General features: G+C 43.5%; 1 protein-coding gene across 2 annotated transcripts; it reads right to left on the reverse strand.

The window, feature by feature from the left end:
- Positions 1-199: 199 nt before the first annotated feature.
- Positions 200-23,459, reverse strand: abhd12 (abhydrolase domain containing 12, lysophospholipase). Of its 2 annotated transcripts, XM_083695978.1 has the most exons (15): positions 23,365-23,459; positions 22,566-22,740; positions 13,608-13,679; positions 12,116-12,237; positions 11,175-11,280; positions 7,438-7,557; positions 7,197-7,227; positions 7,035-7,080; positions 6,732-6,861; positions 6,436-6,473; positions 5,934-6,013; positions 5,739-5,821; positions 5,200-5,278; positions 4,099-4,226; positions 200-3,622 (listed from the first exon to the last, which is right to left on the reverse strand). In XM_083695978.1, the coding sequence occupies exons 2-15, from the start codon at positions 22,736-22,738 to the stop codon at positions 3,589-3,591; spliced, it is 1,242 nt and encodes a 413-aa protein (XP_083552104.1). In that variant the 5' UTR covers positions 22,739-22,740; positions 23,365-23,459; the 3' UTR covers positions 200-3,588. The 2 variants fall into 2 exon arrangements, with proteins under 2 accessions (XP_083552104.1, XP_083552105.1); XM_083695979.1 differs by lacking the exon at positions 13,608-13,679.
- Positions 23,460-23,489: the final 30 nt, after the last annotated feature.

Below are 23,489 nucleotides of genomic sequence, written 5' to 3' on the forward strand. Positions count from 1 at the left end.
GTTTTTTTTGGAAGATCTGGGGTTGAAAAAATGGTAACATTGCATTGCAGCTTTCTGTGCGTCTCTTTTATAATACTCTCTGTGTCCTTCATTCTCAGCCTGCTTCCCCAACTGGAAACGTGACATGGTAATGAGTTCAAACTTAAGTAGACCTTAATTCTCAGCATAACAGGCTTTAAAAATAACACCCAGGCATGTATTTCATTCCGTTCAGTTTATTCCATTACTTAAAAACATAATATTTTGTCTGTCCAGTCAGGTTTAGCAGCTTAAAAAAGTTTCTGACAGAAAAATTTGCAAGAAAATCAAAATGTGTTAAAACAAAAAGGGCAAGATTTTCAAACAGACAAAATAACACAAAAAAAAACTGAAGACATTTGACCACGCAGGCTCCAATAACAGCTGTCAACAGTGGTCACACTCTTAACCTGACTCTTGTGATGTATACCAACTCTCCCAGCTCTCTTGTTTAATTTCTATAATCAATTTCAGAGAGAATTTCCACCAGACAAAGTGGAAAAGGCCAAAGCCAGCTGCACCAATCATTGTAAAGTTGGATGATACGGATGTATTAAAGGGATTTGAGAGGTTGACATTTGAGGAGCCTGGCTTGGTTTATTGAGATTAGATCCACTGCACCCCCAATCTTCTGTCCATAGGGAGGAGTAGATAAGACAGTGGGGGTGTGGTTTTATGAAACTCCACACAGGTGGTGTAACATCAGTTTATCCTTCAAGTTAAGTGCAAATTGAATCATGTCCTCCACAAGTGTTTTAATATAGGGGATACTGAATTGATTTCAAATCGCCTTCCTTCACAATCTAAATAAATTGGCCAACTCTTGCATTTCACCTGAAAAGCACACATACTTTAAAAAAATAAAATAAAAATTGAGGTTTTAATTTTTCAACAGATGGCTTTGTGGCTTATAGTTGTCATCTGAATCGGAATCATTATACATCCCCCACTGTAGCTGGGAAATGCCTACAACAGTCTAGCTCTAACAAAACTCATCTGTTTGTACATGCATATACCAATGCATACAGTATATCAATACGTTACGTATTACAGGTTTTCCGTTATAGCTTTGGCACATTCTTGGTAATATAGATCCATGCTCGAGATAACCCAACCTTCAAGACTTATTTATTTCTGCAAAACTGATAGTGACTTTTCATTGTATTCACACAAATTACTATTACAAAAAGTTAGCACAAAACACTACATAAAAGCACAACTCACATGGGAGATTGTAAACAAATAGAAATGTGTTGATAGTAGGTAGAACAAATGTAAGTACACCTACACTACTGTTAGATGGGTTGGATTTAACAGTAAATAAACCTTAAAAAGTTGATTCTGATTGTAGTATTTGATGTTTACATCACCCTTATGGATGCTGTTCAATAGCTGATTGCTATGCTTTGATTTTATAAATCAGAAATGCTGAATTTTGCAGTGGCTTTGGGCTTTTTGGCAGAAGTGGGAGTCCTCCGATGTTGGTTTTAACAGTTTTGAGAGCATGGACATTTGTTTGCAAAAATGTGTCAAATAAGGTGAGAAAAACTATGTTTCTAAATGTGAGGGTATGTATCTGACTGCCTGTTCATCTTCATACTGACTTATCACTGTATCTCTCCATACCATGGTTCATCTTGTGACAAAATATTCACTTCCTTCCTGCCTTAACCTGATGCATATCTTTCTACATCCAGAGCAGAGTGAACTTGTTTGAGATGGTCATGCACAACATTGCCTCTACAGCAACAGAGAAGTAGCTAGTGCAGATCTGTATCAGTTCAGGCATCACATCCAGATGACAGGGTGACAAGACCAACACAGTGATAATTGACCATTACCCCAGCAGTAAATAACATCTTGAGTTTCCTGTGGAACACGCAGATTAAAAACACAGGGTATACACCATGTCATTTTCTTAAGAGAAAATATTTGTCAACAACCAATACAAAAGCACAAATCTCTAAATAAATGACAAACAAGCACTGAGTGTTGGACAATTGATGAGGAGCCAGTCAGCATTAAATAAAGAGTGCAAACAGTAACATTGTTCCCTTCACTCTCAGAGGGACTGCTAGAGTAATGTCCAGTGGCGTTCTGTGCCATTTTAATTGAATATGAAAATGTTGCCCTAGATTCACAATCAGCTCACATTGCAATAGCACAGGGGATATTTCTGTACGTGCGTATTGGCCAGGGCAGTATTCCATGAGGGGGGGGGGGGGGGGATTTAACCTGTAGCACTGTGTACATTTAGATAAATAGCTCCCAAAGCACCTGAATTACTTAAATTCTTTCCACCTTCAAATGAACAGATTTCATTGGGAACAAAACTCTTGATGACCCAATACATAAGCCTGCATCACTAAACAAAGGAAAGAAAAAGGTTCTCTCTGAATGTATACAGACAACCTGTGCCATTTCCTCCCCAAAAGGCTCACTTAGGGAGATGGTAGGTGGCGTCAGTTACTGGCTGCTGCGGCCCACTAGTATTCATTTCACAGGGTGGGCATACAGTACTGACATACCATACTGCACATGCTGCTCAGCCACCCACCACCTCCTGCTCCTAAATGAATTACCGCTTCATCACACTCCACCACCCAGATGCCAAAGAAAAAATTAACCACCTCCACCAATGCCAGTGAAATAAGCACTTTGTTTCTCCATCGCCTTGTGTAGTTTGTACAGCAGCAGCCCTGGCTGAAAAGAGTGGTTTGGTATTCAAATTGAGATTTTCATTAGGTATCATCTATTAGTTACACTTGACTAGCTAGTTGTAATCATAAGAGACACAGCTACTAAACCAGCCATGATGTGTGTGAAGGCATACAGAACCAGACATTACTCTAAGAAGTTATTTCCTGGTTTGAGAGATATCATTGGGAACCAAGAGCCCAAAACTTTACATCCAAGATCAGTCAAATATCATTTAAGTATAATTAATGATTAAAAACATGATTAAAAACAAAAAAAGAGGGGGAATACGGAGTTTAAAAGATCCACTTTGACTGGTATTGACAGATTGTTTGCTCTGTGCTGCAGATGATTTGTAATATGAGGACATGGCTCAGATCCTGATGACCAACCCATGCTCTGGTTCTTCCTCTGTGGGGTGATGTACTATGTTCCCCATGTGCAATTCAACCTCCCCTTCAGTCTCTTGATCTACGGTTCTTCACACCCCATGAGGTTGTTGATGTCAAGGTTCGGTAGATTAGTGCATATTTATCATTTGTGCTCAAGCCATCCTCTTTGCCTGTGTAACCGTAACAAGCAACAGCAGACAAGTTGCCCATCCTTCCTCTCTTGCTGCGCGTGTTCTATTTTTGTCTTGTACTGTAGGTATCAGATTCAAAGAAATGCTAAAATCAAGGAATGGTGCATCTTCTTCAGTCCATGCATGTATGTATGTTTTTTGTTATGATTTAAGAGATACATACTTCTCGTAAAGCATACAGTGGAAGAGTTTCAGACAGTGTGCACTGAGAGTATGAGAGGGAGACAGTAGAGGGAGACGTTTAAGTATGCAAGAGGAAAGGGGTGGCCAGGCAGAACCGTTCTTGTCAGTTATGCATGGGGATGAAACGTGCCGAGGAAGTCACTGAAAAAAAAGAAAAAAAAAGAAAAAAAAGAATTAACCTTGGAACAACACCTCATTTCATTGTCAACCATCATGATATCATCATCATGAGCCATAAACAGGGACGCAGTAGAGAGTAAACACCATTTACAGACCTTAAAAGTCTAGTGTTTACTCACATATATAAATTGTGCGTCTTAACGTCAGCGTTACGTTCCTAATTTTTTCCAGTGTCAACACACACACACACACACACACACACACACACACACACACACACACACACACACACACACACACACACACACACACACTGCATGGAGAGGATTGAGAGGGCCTAGTGCCATTCACCCACCTTCTGCTTCTCCACCGCATCACTTACTGCCTACAGTATATTTGTTAATTGCTGCTCAGCTGGGTCTGACGTTATGACAAGCTTGGCCAACAGTGAGACATGACTTGCTACCATCTACATCCAGCAGGCCCAGCTGCTGTACCTGAGTATGTGTGCCAGCTCGGGACTCCTGTAGATGAACTTGTGCTTGTAGCACAGTGTGGCAGGAAAGGGAATGAACTGGACCTTGTGTCCACTCAGGCTTTTGGACTGGGCAGCGATGTTGTACAGCTGAGGGGAGAAGAAGAGGGACAAGCACAAATAATGGAAGAGTTATGGAAGGGACACATGCTTAGTTCAATTGAAAATAATAGTAAAGATGGACAGGGAGCCTGAGTGAACAATGATTGTTCTGTACTACAGAGAGGGTGCCAGGGTTAGAGTGAAGTCCTTTTTATTTATAATCTTCTTTTGACACTTGAAGGTTACAATGCTTTATTAAGCCTACAGAATTGTTCCTGGGCACACATTTTTTGAACATTGTTGAATCTTTTCTATGCAACCTTTCCTTTATTTAATTTTTCAAGGTAATCTAATTTTTAAAATGTCTACTTTATTTATGCATTTTATATGTTTTTTGGACTGATCTGTTCCTCCATCCATCCTAATGACTTGATAGTGTTTCACTTTTACCTTGAGTCGTTGTGGGGGAACCAATCTTATCATCAGACCATTCAAGACATCATTTTTATATTCTTCTACTGATTGATCCTGTGTGTGTGTGTGTGTGTGTGTGTGTGTGTGTGTGTGTGTTTTGCCTCTGACGTTATAGCTTGTTTGCAGAAAGTTGTTTTCCAAGAGACATTTGCTTGACAGGATTCTAACTAGACACTGGACTGGAAGTGTGCTGCCATCAACAACCACTCACTTCTTTCCTCGGGTGCAGGTCTCAAAATTTCCTGATGTACACTTCCGATACTTTTGTCTCTATTGCGTCCAAGGAGTGGACTAAAGGTGGACAAACCAAGTCTACCCTCCTTTTTTTGATTCCTTCCCCTGATGGGTCACTCTCTCTCTCAAAAGAGAATCCATTTTAGAATCCATCATTAAAGTAAGAGGAATTATCACAGTAACGACCATAGGTCTTGCCAAGACAACAGCTGACCATTGTAAATTGCACTGTATATTCTCAGCTCAAGGAGGGCCAGAAGAGGCTTGTGTGACAAGGTTAAGATGACAATATTTAGGGTAGAATTACGATTACCTTTTTCCCTAGATGAAACGGCACAACGGTGTCATCCTCAGCATGCAGGATGAGCACTGGGCAGGAAATGTGGTCCACGCTAAAAGAGGGGGGAACAAGAGAAAGATCTCAGTCTTTCTGAGAACAGGCATGGATTGGCTGCAGGTTTACAGCCCTAGACTGTACTAGTGCTTGGTAAAAGAAATTGGTGGCACCATGAACAATCATTGGCAAATGAACTCCTTTGTGTAGAGATGAATCAATGTCCTCTGTGGTCTGCCAATGACAACTAGATTAGGCTTCTGGCCATTCCTGGGAGCTATCTCACTCAGTACTATAAACAGCAGCAGGGCCCAGTATTTCAAAACTTTTAATCTGTATCATTCTGATCCAGATAATTTGTTTGCTATCCAGGATCAAATCGAGCAAGCTGATTCCCCCTAAACTACTCAAAATCTGCCAGATAGCTCAGATCCTGCATTGCAAAAAACAATCTGGATCATTCTGATCTACATTAAAAGTTTTAAATACTGGGCCCTAAGGCAACCAGTTCAACCTACTTCTCATCACTGGCGAACTGGATGTCATTTGCCGATATGGCATCCAAAAAGAACCAGTCAAATCCTGGCAGGTATCTGTAGACCTATGAGAGGCAATGATACACAGCAGTTAAGGAAAAATCAATACTGCATCAAATCAAATATGATTAAACATCACCGTGACTAATCATTCTAGGGTTAAGGGGAAATGCTTGCCATTGAAAAAGGGTGGCTCTTGGCCTCCTCTCTTATGTTAGTGAATGGAGACTCCAAGATTAATGAGTCAGGAGGCATCCCTGGAAAAATAGGAAAATGAAATTGCAATGAAAAAGAGCTTCAGCAAAACAATGAACAACAAATAAATGCACAGGACACTACATGGGGGCAAGTGTCTCGAACAGTTCGATTACAGCTGCTCTGTAACTTTGTCCATGTGGTGTGAAAAATTCAGGCCCTAGACACTTGAGCTGCCACTGGAAGAGGAGCTGTCCCTGTGTGTCTGTGTGGTGTTGAGCCTCAAGGCCAATGAGTTCACAACCACTCCACGAGTTCCTTAGGCCATAAGAGAACTTCCCATGAGATGTATGCGTGTGTGTCTGTGTGTGGGTGTGTGCATGTGTGTCAATTTGACTTTTCTTAGGATTTTGTATGATATTTTACATCTGCATTTATATCTGTAGTTATTTAACATGTGCACCACCTGTGAGAGGATGCTTACCTCGGTCACACAGACGTCTGACTAGGTTAGTGGCCACTCTGAAAACAGAAAGACACACATAATTAGTCATGAGTCAACACATACTGTAGATACATTTACAAATATAATAAATTTCACTCTACACACAGTATAACTCAAAGACCTTCATTTCAGAAGTAACACTTATTTGTGTGTCCTTTTACACTTTTGTGGTTTATAATAATACTTGATACATATTACGTAATACATACTTGAGCTACTATAATTTTTAGACGTTGAGATGACATAACGTTACAGAGTGACAGAGCTGCTCCTACCCTGTTCCCAGTGAATGGCCCCAGACGTAGAGGGGTTTGCTCCCGGTCCTCTGCTTCACCCATTGGTAGAGGAACAGAGCATCTGACGTCATGTCTCTCTCTGATGGGCTCCCGTCTGAATCACCCCAACCTAGGACACACACACGCACACAACACAGACACACAGACACACACACACACATTCCTGTGTTACCTTGTTACCGTGCCTTGTGACAGACTGGGCCAGGAGTATGTATTTATTTCCTCAAAATGACTGAGCTGTCCATCTAAACAAGTAATAGACTGTAATAAAACTCTACTTACCTCTATAATCAAATGTGACTACATGGTAGCCTAATGAGCCAAGAACCTGGAGGGCAGAAATATATATGTAAAAGAAAAAAAAAAAAAAAAATCTAATTATCAGAATGAAAGCAGGTCAAATTCCGAAAACATTCAATTAAGTAAATGTGTTGACCCTCTCACCTTGTAGAGTTGAACTCTATGGTCCCCTCCTCTGAAAGAGAAAGGACGGATAAGTTGATCAACCAGACGAAAGGTGAAAGCATTCCACACAGACTGGTAGAATACGATCAGAGAGCATATATGTGTTTCTATGTATAAGTTCACAGGTTGTGAACAAACCCATATTTAAGGCAGATGCTTGTGATGAGAGTTGGGGGACACAGTCTAGTTGTGGGGTGGAGGCTGGTGGACTGGGCCTTACCTTGTCCCTGCATTGCCGTGCAAGTAGAGCATGACTGGGTAGGAGGACTGGAGAGCGCCGTCATACCACACTCTGTCCTTTCCCTGTGCCTCCTTCCACATCTGGCCTGGGACTGTGTGCCTGGGGAAACACACAGGGGTCTAAGGTGTGAGGTAGCATATCCACACACACACACAAATAAAAAAAAAAAAGGTGATTTACACCTTGTGCAAACTTGACAGACAAATAGACATATATTGTGGTAAGGCAAGTTGAGGTGGGCCAGATTGACGCATAAGTCAAACTGGTTGGACAAATTTCCCAGTCTGTTTGAAAGCTTTACAACACTAAACACACAACATTTGAACATGAATGTAGTCATGGACACAGACATTCATTGGGAATTTACATAACGGCACAGAAACCCCTATATAACATTTTATGGCCTGAACTGAGACGTGTCTATTTACATATCATCACCTCACCCGTTAGTCTCCACAAACCACCACAAGATCCTCTGGGCTCAATCTGCCCTTCTCACTGCCAAGGTCTCATAGTCAGACCCCTCCCCTCAAGGCCCAGCAAGGATCCACTGAAACCTGTGTCCTACCACCCCCATGGCCCATCAGTGTGTGAGTGTCTTTGTGTGTGTGTGTGTGTGTGTGTGTGTGTGTGTGGGTCTCTGTGTGCATGCGTGCCTCTCTCTCTCTCTCTCTCCACAGAGACCTGTGTCCTACCCCCATGGCCCATCTACAGTGTCTCTGTGTGTGTGTGTGTGTGTGTGTGTGTGTGTGTGTGTGTGTGTGCGCGTTCGTGTCTGTCTGTGTGTCTCTGTGTGTGTTTGCGTTTGTCTTTGTGTGTGTGCTTAATATATAATATATGCTATTTAGCTGACGCTTTTATCCAAAGTGACTTACATTGCAGTGAGTGCATACATTTCAGTATATATGGTCCTAGCAGGAATCCCTCAAACCCACAACCTAAGCGTTGTTAGCACCATGCTCTACCAACTGAGCCACAGAGGACCACCTGGAAGAAAAAATGCTTGATTCATGCTTGTGCGCATGTGTACGTATCTGTGTGCGCACATGTATGTGTGTGTGTGTGTGTTTGGCACACAGGGTGTTATGATGCGTCTAGTGCAGCAGTGTGTAGTTAGAGAGAAGGTCCATGCCTACTTCCCACCTGCTTGCAACCCTCTTGTTCACAGCTCTCTGCCGCTGGCTAGCCCTTGTGGTGAACCGGGAAGCAGCTTTGTGTGTAAGTCTTCCTTTGCCAGTACACAGCCTCTCCTTCACCAAGACTCCGGCCAGGCCTCCTTGTGGCCACACACGGTAATTGGGTATCCTCGTGGCCTCCGGCTAACTTGGCAGGGGATCTCGGAGCTGCAGTGGTCCCCAGAGGTGCGATGCACAGGCCTGGCATCGGCCAACCGCTGTCCTGCTGCCTTGTGGGTAAGTCCAGGAAGACAAAGGCTAGGGGAGCACACCCTGAGAGAAAAGCAAGTGCTGGCAGGCGCACCACAGGCGCTCCTCCAACAGACTGGAGCTCAGGCAGCCTCCTGCAGCTGTGAGGAGGTGCTGGTCATCCTGGAGTACATCTCCCCATATGCATCTCCTTCGTCACTCTAAATAATTTCAGCCTACTGGCCCAGTGGAGTTCCATTCAGATTCCTGCACCATTCCAGTCTACTGGCGGTGGGGAGCTTGGTAACAGGGGCAGGACCGAAAGATCTGGAAGCTTCTAGCCAAGCTTCTGCACAGTAGCGACACAGGGCTATTATGGTTGTCAGCAGCTGGGATTGGCAGCGAGTGGCAGCACCCCTGTGTGTCTGAGCAGCCCTATTAACATTTACATTTTAGACATTTAGCAGACGCCTTTATCCAAAGCGACTTACAACAAGTACATTTGTCTAAAGTAAGTGAATCATCTATACATCAGTCATCATAACAAAAACAAATCTATGCTAGGACCAGGGGCCATTGGCAGTCACAATGCTAGAAGAAGTCACAACATGGAACATAAGGACTCCACTAAGCACCAATAGGCCCGGACAAAGGAGTGAGCTTATTGTGGCAGAACTAGGGATATGACATAGACGTCGCTGCTCTAACCGAGACCAGACTCCTCGGTGAGTCAGGGACGTCCTCTCTACGCAAGCCATGAGAGGGGCGGAGTGCTGGACGGATCATCGGACGATAATGACCATGCTCAAAATGAGGGTTTCATCCAGCTTTCTGCCTCAGGAAGTCCACTGGGTCTGGGTCTGGGTGCACTGCACACTGCGCCTGGCTGCAGGAAACAGAAATGCGAGACAACTTACAAAGTTCTCTAGCAGAACAGCTAGAGAACATTGAGTCTCTCCTGGGCACGGAGGGGAAGATCAACGACAAATGGTCCTCCCTTAGTGCATCACTTTATGTGGCAGCAGCCCATTCAATCAGCTACAGCAGGAAGAAACACCAGGACTGGTTGATGAGAACTCCACACACATCACCACGCTCCTCAACAGCATGCACACAGAACATAAGGCTACACTCAACAATGCCAAAAGACAAAGGCAAGACCGAAGGAGGGAGGCAGTGTGCTCTGCGATGTCTAGAAAATTTGTGGTGGGTCTCCAAACACATGAAATTCAGTTCTATTTGGACAGATACGACATGCACAACTTCTATGAAGCCGTGAAGACATGAAGTTCTCACTGCCCACTTAGAAGTGCTGATGGTTCCTCCCTCATTAAGGACCAAATTAAGATAGCCCAGGTGGGGTGAACATTGTGAGGCCCTTTTAAACTAACCAAACCCAGTTGACTTCTCAGTCCTGGAGGAGCTTCCAACTCTCCCCACCATCCAGAGCATCAACCTCCCACCTGCCTTCTACAAGGTCTGCACTGGCGTAAGATCACAAAAAAATAACAAGACTCCGGAAACAGACTCCATCTCTGCTGAGATGGACAGTCTACAGCTGCCACCTGAAACAGCTTGAGTCCTTTCACATGAAATGCCTTTAGCGCATCCTGAAAGTGACCTGGCAGGATGTGTGTCGCGCTCAGAGATCCTACAGAAGACGACCATCACCCACCACCAACATCCGGATGCCAGCTGACCGTCTGCCGCAGAAGATGTTGTACAGTTACAACTGGGCCGTCGCTCCGCAAGTGGTCAGAAAAAGCGGCAGAATGACCAACTGAAGACTTCTCTAAAGGAGTACGGTATGAACCCTACCACCCTGGGGGCTGCTGCTGCAGATCGCTCCACCTGGCGTGGACTCTGCCACCAAGGAGTGCAGCTAGCAGAGGAGAGAAGGACCGAACACCGCCTGGCAAGGAGGCAGAGAAGAAAGATGCCCATGGCTGCACCTGCCACAGTGGGTCAGGCCTTCATATGCCCTGTCTGTGGCAGACAGTGTGCATCCGCATTGGACTATACAGTCATCAACGGACCCACAAACAGTAGTAGAAGTCATCATCGGCCACGGTGGACTACCATAAGCAAGTGTGTGTGTCCATGTCTGTGTGTGCATGTGTGTGTGAGTCTCTCTCTCTTTTTGAGGCGAGGGCTTTATCACAGGCCTATGAGAGTCAGCTAGAGGGCTAATTTGAGAGAGGGGGTGGGGGGCAGAGACAACGACATCATTCCGTGTTAGCAGAGTGGATTGTGTGTGTGTGTGTGTGTGTGTGTGTCTGTCTGTGACAGTGTCTCTATGTGTGTGTGTGTGTGTGTGTGTGTGTGTGTGTGTGTGTGTGTCTCTTGTCTTACCACACTCCAATGTTGATGCCCTCTTCCGGCTGAAGATAGAAGTTAATGGTGTGGTTCAGGCCCTGGTCCTGTGGCCTCTTCAGGTCAAGAAAATAGGGCAGCCTGACTGTAGAGGAGAGAGGAGAGGGGGGAGGTTGGTGCAAGGTAGAGAGGCTATGGTAAGGGCAATGATGTACAGACTCAGCTCAGCAAAAACCGACAAGTTACTGTCGTTGCTCCAGAAATAGAAGCCTCTTTCCGCCCTAAAGCATTACACAAGATGGTCACAAGCCACTGTTCACTTCCTACATACATATACAGTTTCACTTCCTCTCTGCCTGGCCTGAAAGACTGTCTGCCACTGACACGACTTTCAGACTGGGTCTGGGTGAAAACCATTTCAGGTTTCCTGAAAGAACATCCGCTGTCACTGAGTGGGGCTAGAAAACTTTATTTTGGGGGCTGTATGGTACAAAGTAAAGACTCTAAATGCCATTATCACAAAGTGGGACAACAGAGTAGTATGGTTAGATCCAAACGTTACCAGCATGGCTCGCCTAAATGTTAGCCTACATTAGCCTACATTAGAATCATCTATGTTTAGTCACACACAGACCACCCCTCAGGCTTTGCCACTGCTGACTCATCAATGTTTTAGGTGTAATACTGCCTGTTCCTGCCTATGGCATGAAAGCTCTACGGTTACACACCCACCCACACTGCATATCAGATGGAGGGAGCAGCGGGGACTGAGTATTGGAATATCCATCTCTTTGAACTTCCTCCGTCTGGAGTTGCAAGCCGTGTTGTTGCAGAGTCACTTGACATGCACTCACACAAAGACACAGCCTACTGTAAACTGTATGTGCTGGTATGCTACTTAATGAACTCCAAGAGTCAGCGTCTACCAATTGAATCAACCGGGGCTGACCTATTATTGAGCGTGCTTCTTATTTACTCACCGAAATTCAAAAATACTAGTTTTGCCTGAATAGAGGGGCATAGTTTGACGATGAAGGGAATGGCAATATACACTCCCAGCACCCACAGAAAGATCCTCTTCAGTCTGCTGATCAGGCCATATCTGGAACACACACAGACCAAAAACATAATTATAACATTCTAAAACAAACCAAAAAAAAAAAAGTATAAATCATATTTTACACTGATCCCCTCCCAAAAAAAACAACCTAAGAGCATATATTTTATCATTGAGGCCAGAAGATTTGCTAATCTCGATGCAAAACATGCCATCAAATGCACATATGCAGTATGAGTTGTGTTAGTAGTCAGGATAAATGTTCAGGCTGTGCTTTGCCAGTAATAACTGGCATTGAAGCTTTGTGTCAGGCCTAACAACGCCCCTTTATTCACGATTAAGCATGGCCTCTCATGCCTTATGCTGCGTTCATGACATGTCGGAACTAGGAGTTTCCCACTTGGAGAGTATCAGAATCAACCAAAAGGAAGCTCTACACAATTAACTTACGTTCATTCAGAGTATCTGACTTGTCATGAACGCAGCCTCATTGTTTGATCTGACCAAACATTATGATTGGCCAAGAAGCATCATCAGCACGGCTCTCATCTCTTTCACTTGCAAAATGTATACATTACTAAGAAATTCGCTGGAGAAAAACATGAAAGTAATGGACAGGGTTATTGTTTCAGGTACGACTAGTCTACACATTGTAACCAAGGTAACGATATAACAGATCAAAAGTAGTTTGGCTAAAATGTGCTATCCCATGATCGTTATCCCGTTTGCCCGATATGAGACAAATCAGTGCAGACGGAGTCACTGAAAAGCCACTAATTGTTTTTATTTTTTTTTATCATTGAATATTTTGGTCAGAATAATTGTTATTTATGCAAAACCTTTGTATAAGAACAATAACACACTTATATACACCCTATTGTGTGCTATAATGTCCATGACAAAGTTGGAAACTCAGAAGCTATGACTTAAAATGAATGCAAATGAGTTTAATATTGGTTGATTCTGATACGATCCAAGTGGGAAACTTGTGTATCATCTTTGTATAGTGAGTTTCCAAGTTGGAAATGTCCAAGTTTCCTGTCATGAAAGCACCATTAGGTCTCTTCAGAGCGGCTGGATATAACCAGCACCCCTCCCTAAACTGACTCATCCAATTAGTAGTCAGTCAGAGGTCAAATTGCAAACGTGGCAACGTTTGGCATGGAAGCAGTGGTGCTCATTATTACCTCAGGCCTTTTCAGATTCTCACTGTAGATAATGAAAATAAAGTGAAATGCTATGTTGAAAACAACAAAATGCAGTTGTCCTTAAAGCAATTAACACCAAATGAGATGATAGGTGGAAGGGCTGCTTTCATAAAAAAAAAAATGTGCCAGCTGATAAAGAAGTAGGCTAACTGCTCTCCCTTCCAAAACATGTTTCTGCCCTGACATGGATTGTGTACAGTAGCTTACCCCACATTGAGGGTGTAGTCCCTGACACATAATAGGCCCGGACAGGAAGGATTCAGCCAATCTGTGGCTACCCTGCAGCAGGGGAACAAAACAAACCTCCTCCAATGCCTGAAATGAAGGAAAGCTGAACATACGATGTGCTCATGTGCATGTGTCTTAATGTCAAGGGGTCAGGGAAGGACTGGATACGTTTCTTTCCCTCTTCCCCTTTATGGGACCTGGCCGTCTCTTTAGCATGTTTCTGTTCGTTCAGAGATGACCTCTAATACCCAGTGCGGCTGGGGGCTCTGATATGTCATGATGATGTGGCTGGACCGTCAGTCAGGGAGGAGGCCAGAGGCACGTCGTCACCATGGCACCCCAAGGAGCACAGTCACACGTGCAGTTTATTCAGTACTGGGGGGGGGGTGTGACATAACCTCTAATGTACTGGCTGTGCTTTGGAATCGGAGATACTGTATGTTTTCACAATGCTGTTTTGCTACAGGAGAGAGAAGGGAATTGATGAGAGAAGGCTAGGTCATTGACCATCCAATGAATGTTATTGAAACAACAGATATGAAGCATGTTTAAAAAAAACAGATTACACCCTACTCATGGACTAAATTGCACTTTGATGACGCTAAATTATACATTAAGGTTTATCTTAAAGTTCCATTCCATGCGTAACAAATGGGAAGAAGCATTCCAATATTATACATGTGCGCAGAAACACACACCACAGACTAGCGCGTACTGTTTTTTATCACTGTGAAGAATAACAGTGCATGTACTGTAAACTGACTTATTCTGTCTGACAACCTTCACTGGGAATAGTGTAGTAAATTAAGTTGGTCCAGCCACAGAGAATGTTAGGTGTTTTCGGAATATAGCTATTCTCACATTAATTTGTCAAACATACACATGCATAAAAGCCCAATAACGGTCTGGGGCTATCGACAAGGTTGAGGGTAATCTGAATATTCACCAAAAAAGCCACAGACTCTGCAGCCCAAATGTATTCTATCAAAGGTTAATCAATTTTTTTGTTAGTTCTACACTCACTGAGCACTTTATTAGGAATATCTTCTCATGGTGGAGGTGGTGTAATGGTGTGGGGAATGTTTTCTTGGCACACTTTGGGCCCGTTAATACCAATCAATCATCGCTTGAATGCCACAGCCTATTTGAGTATTGTTGCTGACCATGTGCATCCATTCATGGCCCATCTTCTAATGGCTACTTCCAGCATAATAATGCACCATGTCACAAAGCAAAAGTCATGTCAAGCTGGTTTCATGAACATGACATTGAGTTCAGTGTTCTTCAGTGGCCTTCCCAGTCACCGGATCTGAATCCAATAGAACACCTTTGGGATGTGGTAGAAAGGCTTGAAAGTGCACCTGAAAAATCTGCAGGAATTGCGTGATGCAATCATGTCATCATGGACCAAAATCTTGTGGAATCAATGCCACGAAGAATTGAGGCTGTTTTGAGAGCAAAGGGAGGCCCGACCCAGTAATAATATAGTGCTCGGTGAGTGTATATTAACATATTTTATTAATTACATATCGGTATTCGTGGATTCCTCTAATCTGGGTCTAAAACCAGACAGACAGACAGACAGACAGACAGACAGACAGACACACACACACACACACTTAAGTCTGACCTCGACTTCAAATGCGCCAAGTGAAGTTTGTGCGGAGATGTGAAACCCCTTTGAGAGTGTTCTGCGAGAGCTCTCTGGTCCTATGAATAATGCAGGGTGGTTGATACTCTGTGCAGGGTGATCAAGGAGCCAGAGACCGAGGGACAGACAGAAGAGAAGAGGGGAGACCGAGGGACAGACAGAAGAGAAGAGGGGAGACCGAGGGACAGACAGAAGAGAAGAGGGGAGACCGAGGGAGAGACAGAAGAGAAGAGGGGAGACCAAGGGAGAGACAGAAGAGAAGAGGGGAGACCGAGGGACAGACAGAAGAGAAGAGGGGAGACCGAGGGACAGACAGAAGAGAAGAGGGGAGACCGAGGGAGAGACAGAAGAGAAGAGGGGAGACCGAGGGACAGACAGAAGAGAAGAGGGGAGACCGAGGGAGAGACAGAAGAGAAGAGGGGAGACCGAGGGACAGACAGAAGAGAAGAGGGGAGACCGAGGGACAGACAGAAGAGAAGAGGGGAGACCGAGGGACAGACAGAAGAGAAGAGGGGAGAAGGGGACAAACCTGTGTCATGTTACACACTGATGGGAATAGTGATTCGAGCTGATGAATAAGTTACATGATGCTTTAGTATGTAAGATCAGATAGGCTGCTCAATTAGGCCCCCTTGTCTCTGTCCCCAGAAGGATTAGTTTTGTCTTAGGCCAAGCTGTTGGTGCCATTCCCATACTCAGGATAGTAAAACACGTTGACCTCAGGATGGGCACAGGCTGCCCATGAGACAGAGTGAGAGGGGGTGAGGTCATTAAATCAGCTTGTAATTTAGCTTAAAACTGGGAACCAGCATTCGGATTCTTCCTTTGCTGTATGCTATATCTCTCCCTTGTGCTCATCTGATCTCTTAAGAATTCCACACACACACACACACACACACACACACACACACACACACACACACACACACACACACACACACACACACACACACACACACACACACACACACACACACACACACACACACACACACACACACACACACACACACACACACACACCAGGGCTCCAGACTAAGCTTTTTTAGTTTAAAAACGTTTTAATTTGGTGGCACCAACATTTTGTCACAGACATTGACATTTTGTCAATAGAAAAAAAATTGCAGTCTAATCATCTTAGAAATGAATTTGCCATTGCTTTCAGAGACAACTTGTGCTATGTGTGTGCTAAAGAAACATTTCAATGGTCTTACTATTTACAAACGCATACAGAAACGCATTACATGTTACATCGTCTGTTCTTTCATAAGACAAAATATGATCAAAACATCGCAATTGCATGCGGGGGAAGGCACTTCCCGGCAGCATGCATAACACTGACTGTATAGGCCAAGACAAGTCATATGGATATCGAATGGAAAGAACATATTAATATAGGCTTTTAAACAACTATCCACACACAGAGTTTAAGGATTATAAAAGGTACCGCAGACCATGAGAAAAGTTAAATATATTTTCTTACTGGACATTTTGTGCTGCTTTGGTGAAAGCTTCGGCCAGACAACTTGGGTCCGAAATGAACACCTGCCAAGCGCTAAATGAGGGTAGGCCTATATTCCACGTGGCGGGTAAATCTTGCAGTGATCACCTGCCACTCTGGCGGTTGCTTGTGAATGGCAGCGCTTCATTCCGTTTTTAAATATCTATTTGGTATCATAATTTAGGCCAAATCATTTTAGTTCCTCCTTTTTTAAAAGATTGGACAGATGCGTTTCGCTTTGATACTGTAAGTAGTTCGAGACGCAAAGCCTAACATGCAGCGCGAGATTGGTTAGGGTTAGGGTTACCCTAACCCTAGTTTTCCTTTCCCAACATCAATGTAGCAAATATAATTTTTTCGTTAGATAAGTTGTTTTCATGTAGGCCTATGGCTTTCACTTCAGCAGGCGAAAACTACCGGAAAATAGTTTTTGAAGTTTTTAAAGCAGCGATTCTAAACGTGACTTGTATAATTGTACGCGTAGTATACAGAGAGGGGTGAATGAATATCAAACATTATGTACGCCAATGAGCACTTCCTTTACTCGCATAGCAACGTCGAATGGTCGCAAAACGGAGCCCTGCACTCCCTAATAAACATTTGCCAAGCTTTACTTGGATGCAATAATCAGCTCAACCTCTGTAGTGATCTCTTGCAGACAGCTCCTTCCACCTTCCCATGTTAATGCTCTTTTGGAAATATCAACCCAGAATCTTGGGATGTGGTTGAAATCACGAGCATTTTTCTTCTCTCATTGAGACCAATTTGGTAAGCTAATTGCTCTGTGGGCGTCATGTGAATGGTTTGAATGGCGAGTCAGCAAAAGCAGAAACATCTTACAGTGGTATGTAGCCCAACTAAGCTTGTGTGACGATTAGAGAGTCATTGCGCCACATCCTACAGAGATAATGAAACAGATACAGTACGCTGGTTTTGAACACAGTGGCAGCTGCATGTTCAGCCAACTGGAACGCGAGTCTGACAAGTTCCGACAAGCCGGAGAGCACTCTGGCTTTGTTCAGAACTAGCGCTACACTAGCCATGCCAACCAAACAGATGGTGGTCTCATTATGTAGGGTCCTGAGTTTTGGGGTAGTATTGCCAAGCTCCCCTTGAACCAATGGCATCAGTGGGAGAGAGCAAATTGCTTTGACATACAGTACAGCCCCCATGATAGCATATCTGTCCTCCCCCTACCTGTGTGGGATGGAAACAGAGCAGCACTGTGGAGCAACAAGCCAGCAGGACACCTGCACCTCCAACGCCTGGCGGCTAATGCGTTTAGCTTAGCGGAGGGGGCAGGCCAGACGTAGTTCATACGAATGTGCTGCCATATGGACATGATTACAGCCCAGTCAGTTGACATGAGGGTGGGAAGCTACTGTACATTGCATCCAATCACATTTGTTCATCAAATTCTAACTCTAAATCTGTAACACTTAATTGATGTACTTCATTTCAAATAGTATTCAACACTTCACTCTCAATTCAACTTGGTTCCTCATGTGCAGCTTAACCATGGGTTAGGGTTCTTGCAGGGCTCTCTCTCTCTCTCTCCCTTCTTCTTCTTCTTCTCCTCCTCCTCCTCCTCCCCCCCCCCCCCCCCCGGCTGAGCCCTGGCTTTGTCCCTCTCACTTCTGTTTTACAAAGTGAAGAGGGGGCACCACCAAGGTTAAGGGCTTCGATGACAGATACGTGAGATATTTTGCTGTCACTTGATACCATGCAAGCTGAACTTGTCTCAACCTCTTGAGTTAGAATATGCATTGGCTGAGAGATGATAATACACTCTACTTCAGCCCACGAGAGAGCTGGCCATCTCATGTTCCCAGAGAGGCTTCTAAAATGAGCCATAGCAATGAGCCCTGCAAACCCACACACAATTGTGTTTGCACACACACGCGCATACACACACACGCAAGATCCTCTGCTCGCAAATGGGGGGGCGGGAGTATCCTAATATAACAGCCATGACAAGGCCGATTCTAGCCGCAGACACTTGAGCCTAAGAAACTTCTGACAAGGCCAATCAAACCCAAAGAATGAATCTCTTCATCATGCGCTGGCCCATCTACTGGAGCAAACACGTTTCTGCCTCCAAACAAATAACGGAAAATGCATTAACAAACAGAGTTTGGTATTTGTAGGGACCAGAAAGCACTACTCTATTAGGATATTTGGCACAGAAGAACCATAATCTGAAGCAATTTACAGCACCACAGCGTACAATGAAATTGTTGGGTTTTAAGCAAAATTGTGCAATTAGAATTAAACATGGGTCAGGGCAACAACACACACATTTTGCTAATTTGTGCTTTCCATGACATTGCCTCCATTTCCAACACTTGATACTGAGTGCTATGCACTGCTTCCTATTGGGGATTTATGGGCACATAGGCCAACAATCACACTTGTCTAGAGACAGTGTACAAAGCCACCCAAAGTATTTGGTTGATGTCATGTGTCTGCATCATAAAGGTCACACTGAAGTATGTCTGAGGTGGATGTTGGAGGGGTTATTCAAATACATTAGTACAGTAAGGCAGCTAGCCTATATTTAAGAGTGACTGTACTGTGCGCACAGTTTTAAACCAAAACAAGTGTACAGTAAACATCTTGTCCCTGTCGAATAATGTAGCACCCCTCTATAAACGGAGAGTGATGGAATGAAGCCTCTGAATGAAGCAAGAAGTTTATTCATGAACTTTTCACAATCAGTTTCTGTGACCGAAAATAAAAATAATTTGGGCGCCATTAGGCTACTATCGTACTATTGATATAAGAATCCTTTACTTCACAAGCTTCACAACATAAACTAAGACAAAATATATGCACAGGAAAATGATTTGGTTACAAATGCTACTGGCTATAAATCATGACAACTGGTTTCTGTATTGACATAAGCCAAGTGTCAAATCTATACTGCACAACAGACTTCACTCACAAAATATTATTACCAAATCTGTTAGGCTATAGGCCTACTGCATTAGGCTACACTCTTACAGCTGCATTCATAGTCAGAATGAAAAGTCACTGAAACTATGGAAACTGTTTATCAGTCTTGCTTCTTAGAGCTTTGTGTTGATTTCTCAAAATATTATTCCCAAATTCATTAGGCTATATACCTACTGCATTAAGCTACACTCCTAGCTCTCCACTTTGCACCCTATTATGACGTGTTTAATGATGAATCGGCATCACCTCGAAACTCATAAACAATCTCTATGGCAAGATGCATCTTTCACCATAGTTTCGTCAAAATTGGGTCAATCAGTGTAATTTCATACATGTCTCATCTGTATGACAAGACCCATCATTCACCCAAGTTTCATAAAAATTGTCCCAGTGGTGTCTGAGAAAAAGCTTGTGACATACGAATGGACAGAGACTGAATCACTCTCCAATTTCATTGGTGGGGGACAACAACCCTATTATACTATTGCACTGAAGCAACAGAAAAGCTTGTTCCTGCTCTGAGAAAAACATGAAAATGACAGGAGATGATGACTAGAAGTGAGTGAGACTTCAAGGATAAAAAGAGAATACCGGAGTTAAATAGACTATGGAGTTGGGAAACTACTTGTCTGTGGTGCTAATTTTTGCAGAGTAAATCTATCTATCTGCACTAGCTGCCAGATTGGGCCAGAAGTAAACACACTCAGTACAGGGATGAACTGGAAGTGTTTTTCAACTGTCAGTGAGTCTCTTGTGGAGCTGCTAAAAAGACAACTTAGGCATTATGAGCAATCAAAATACAAGTAGACAAAATACAACTGTCTTGGACCAATTCAAATATGGTTATGCCTGATGACAGGGGAGTGACAGTTACGTTCACAAATTGAGGAGAAAACACAGAGGAAGCAAACTGTAAAGTAATCTTGACTGTGGGAAAATACTATGTACATTGTAGTCCCTGAACAAAATGACAACTCAATAAGCCAAACAGGCAACAAGGAAACAAGAGTTCCCCAGAGTATTTCTAGAAGGTCAGCTACTGGCATGAAAGGTATCAGAGGGAAGACAGAGGGCCACTGTGTATTCCATGGAGGTCGGCCCTACAGAGCCTCCTCCACCACCATATTCTCTCTCTCTCTCTCTGGAAGAGAGAGTCCCTGGCTTTTCAGCTGAACCTACGCTATTTGTTTTGACAGTGATGCCAGTGCAATTTAGCAGTCTGCCCTTCTACAATGGTCCTGTCCCACACGTTTTTATTGGATTGTCCAATCCATCAGTGGACCCACATTCAAACCAAGCCAAGACTGTTTAACGCAGCTGAAGCTGATGGGAAAATGTTGAGCAAATTGTAACATCCCTAATCTGGCCTTGATACCTTAGGAGCTTATGGTCGCTCTAAGCTCTACTATACCCTGTGGCAGGCAGCAGAATCAGGAGGCCAACTGATTCAGGGGACCTCAGAGGCTACTAATGGCTTCTAAGGCACATGCAAAGCTATCATTTAGCCTACATCCATATGTCACTGAAGATAGAGACTCAATCTCACAGCTGTCCAAGTGACCAACACACATACACTGCCCGCTATTCCCATATCCTAGCTCAGCTCAGTTATCACAATGAAGGAATGGTTTAGGTTAAAATAAGGCCTTACAGTAGTATCAGGTCCTTCCCACAAATAGTAGGCTATAAATAATAACATCATGGCCAACCAACTCTGACATTAATCACTTCAACATGGCACTCTTGGGGTCTGTTGTAGTTTATTCTCTGGTGCAGAAATGAGCAACGGTGGGTTATTTATCAGTCAACAGGTTTATTACAATCAAGTTGCATCATGTTGCAACAAGGAACAATTTCCAACATCAGAGTAGAGAAATTGTCTAACCTCAAATAGTAAGGAGGACACAGTTTATACAGTTAGGTAATCATAGTTAGTTAATACAATAAAAATGTTGTTTGTGCATGTGATTGTCTGTTGATGATGTACTCCATAGGTCAATTAATAGATTAAGACAGAACACACAAATACATCAGAGATAATATATTGTACATAACATTTCAGGCTCTGTGGTACCAGGACTCTCTCTTGTGAGGGACATTCTGAACATCAGCTGACAAGCTAGAGATTCATCAATAGAACATACAAGTATTCATAAAGCAAGACATTATATTATATTTTCTGATATGATCAGCCATACAACAATGTAATATGCTCACTCTCTCAATACTCATGTGCTACGTTTTCCCAACATGCATCTTGTAACAAGTCGTATCAAGCTACTGTAATACAGACTAATTCCAGACAGTGTGCTCACCCAGGGTCAGGCTGGTTACACAAACTGTCAAGAGCTTATTCCAAACTGTGACACAAGACGTTGGAGAATAAAATGACCTTGATTTAATTAAAAGCAGATTATTACCGTGTAAGTTACTGATGAAAATAATTTGATACAGTAGGACAGCTAGCTAGCTACTAACAAGCCGATGCTGTCATTTGGGTAACGAGTATCAAAGCACTTGGGTTGACCTTTCTCTTACCCGTTTGCCTGGAGTATGTAATAAGGTACAGTGTAGAGCATTTTCTTGGAAGACACTGTTATCTCATTGGTAATGACACCAAGCTTTGATGCTATAAACAGAGAGGTTTTAAACCTCTCTTTGCTATAAACAACACACCATTCTCAGTTATCAGCACATCCACAGCAGCAGTATGCCTATGGCATGGTCTTCATTCGACACCCCACCCCATGCTGACCCTGCTCCTGACAAAAGAGAAGTTCAGTAGAACTAGTGTGAACAGACCGGACTTCCATGGCGCAACATGCCTTACCTTCTAAATGTTCTGGCCATTGTCTTGTCCGAGTCAGAACCGAATGGGATACCGGGCTCCGGAACCCCCTCCCCTCTCGTGTGACAGTACTTCAAATTCGGGCTGGGGTCCAGCAATGTGTTGGTTGTAGAGCTGTCATGGTCCACGGTGAGCGAGTTATTTCGCTTTCGCATCACTGAAATTTCAAAACCCGCAATGTGAAAGAAAGGTTTAAAATGATGCGACAAATGTGGCAAAACACCGTCTTTTATGACACTAGCAACAATCTTTGATAGCAGCACAATGTGCTGGTGCCCTGGCTAGCTAGGACCACTGGTAGAAGCCGGGTAAAGATCTGGTCGCCCCTGTGCCGTTGTTTTCACCCCCAGCACAGCTGACATTCAGCACTTTTGCTACATTGTTTGCAGAAGTCCGATATCTGCAGAGACCAGCTGATCAAATCAACCTTTCCCCTAGGTTCATATTTCAGCCAATCAGAGCACACCATACGCCATGTTTGTAAGGGCAAGCTAGCTAGCCACTTTTCAAAACACCACCTAACAAAATTAACTTCATATGTAAATTCAGTAAGAAGAACAAACGCCCATATACCTCAAAGTTGAACTAGTATGTGAAACTCCACTGTTAACCATCTTCGCTGGCTAGCTAGCTGTAGTAGTAGCTACTACTAGCAAGTTGACAAGCAAGTTTGACAGGGTTTCGCGCGAAACACGCACATTGTTAGCTCTAATGACATATCACAACGTAGTATGTATAATGCCCATACTGTAATAACAGCGTCATAACACAAACATATTACCATTTCATTTATTCACAGCCATGTTGTTGTCCTCAGAGATTTCCTCGAAAGAGTTGGCTGTGGTGGAAGCAGGCGTTACCGGTTGGTTGAATTGGTTGTTGTCTTTCATCGGTACCCGTAGCTTC

Source organism: Argentina silus (assembly GCF_951799395.1).
Source record: "Argentina silus genome assembly, chromosome: X".
NCBI lineage: Eukaryota > Metazoa > Chordata > Actinopteri > Argentiniformes > Argentinidae > Argentina > Argentina silus.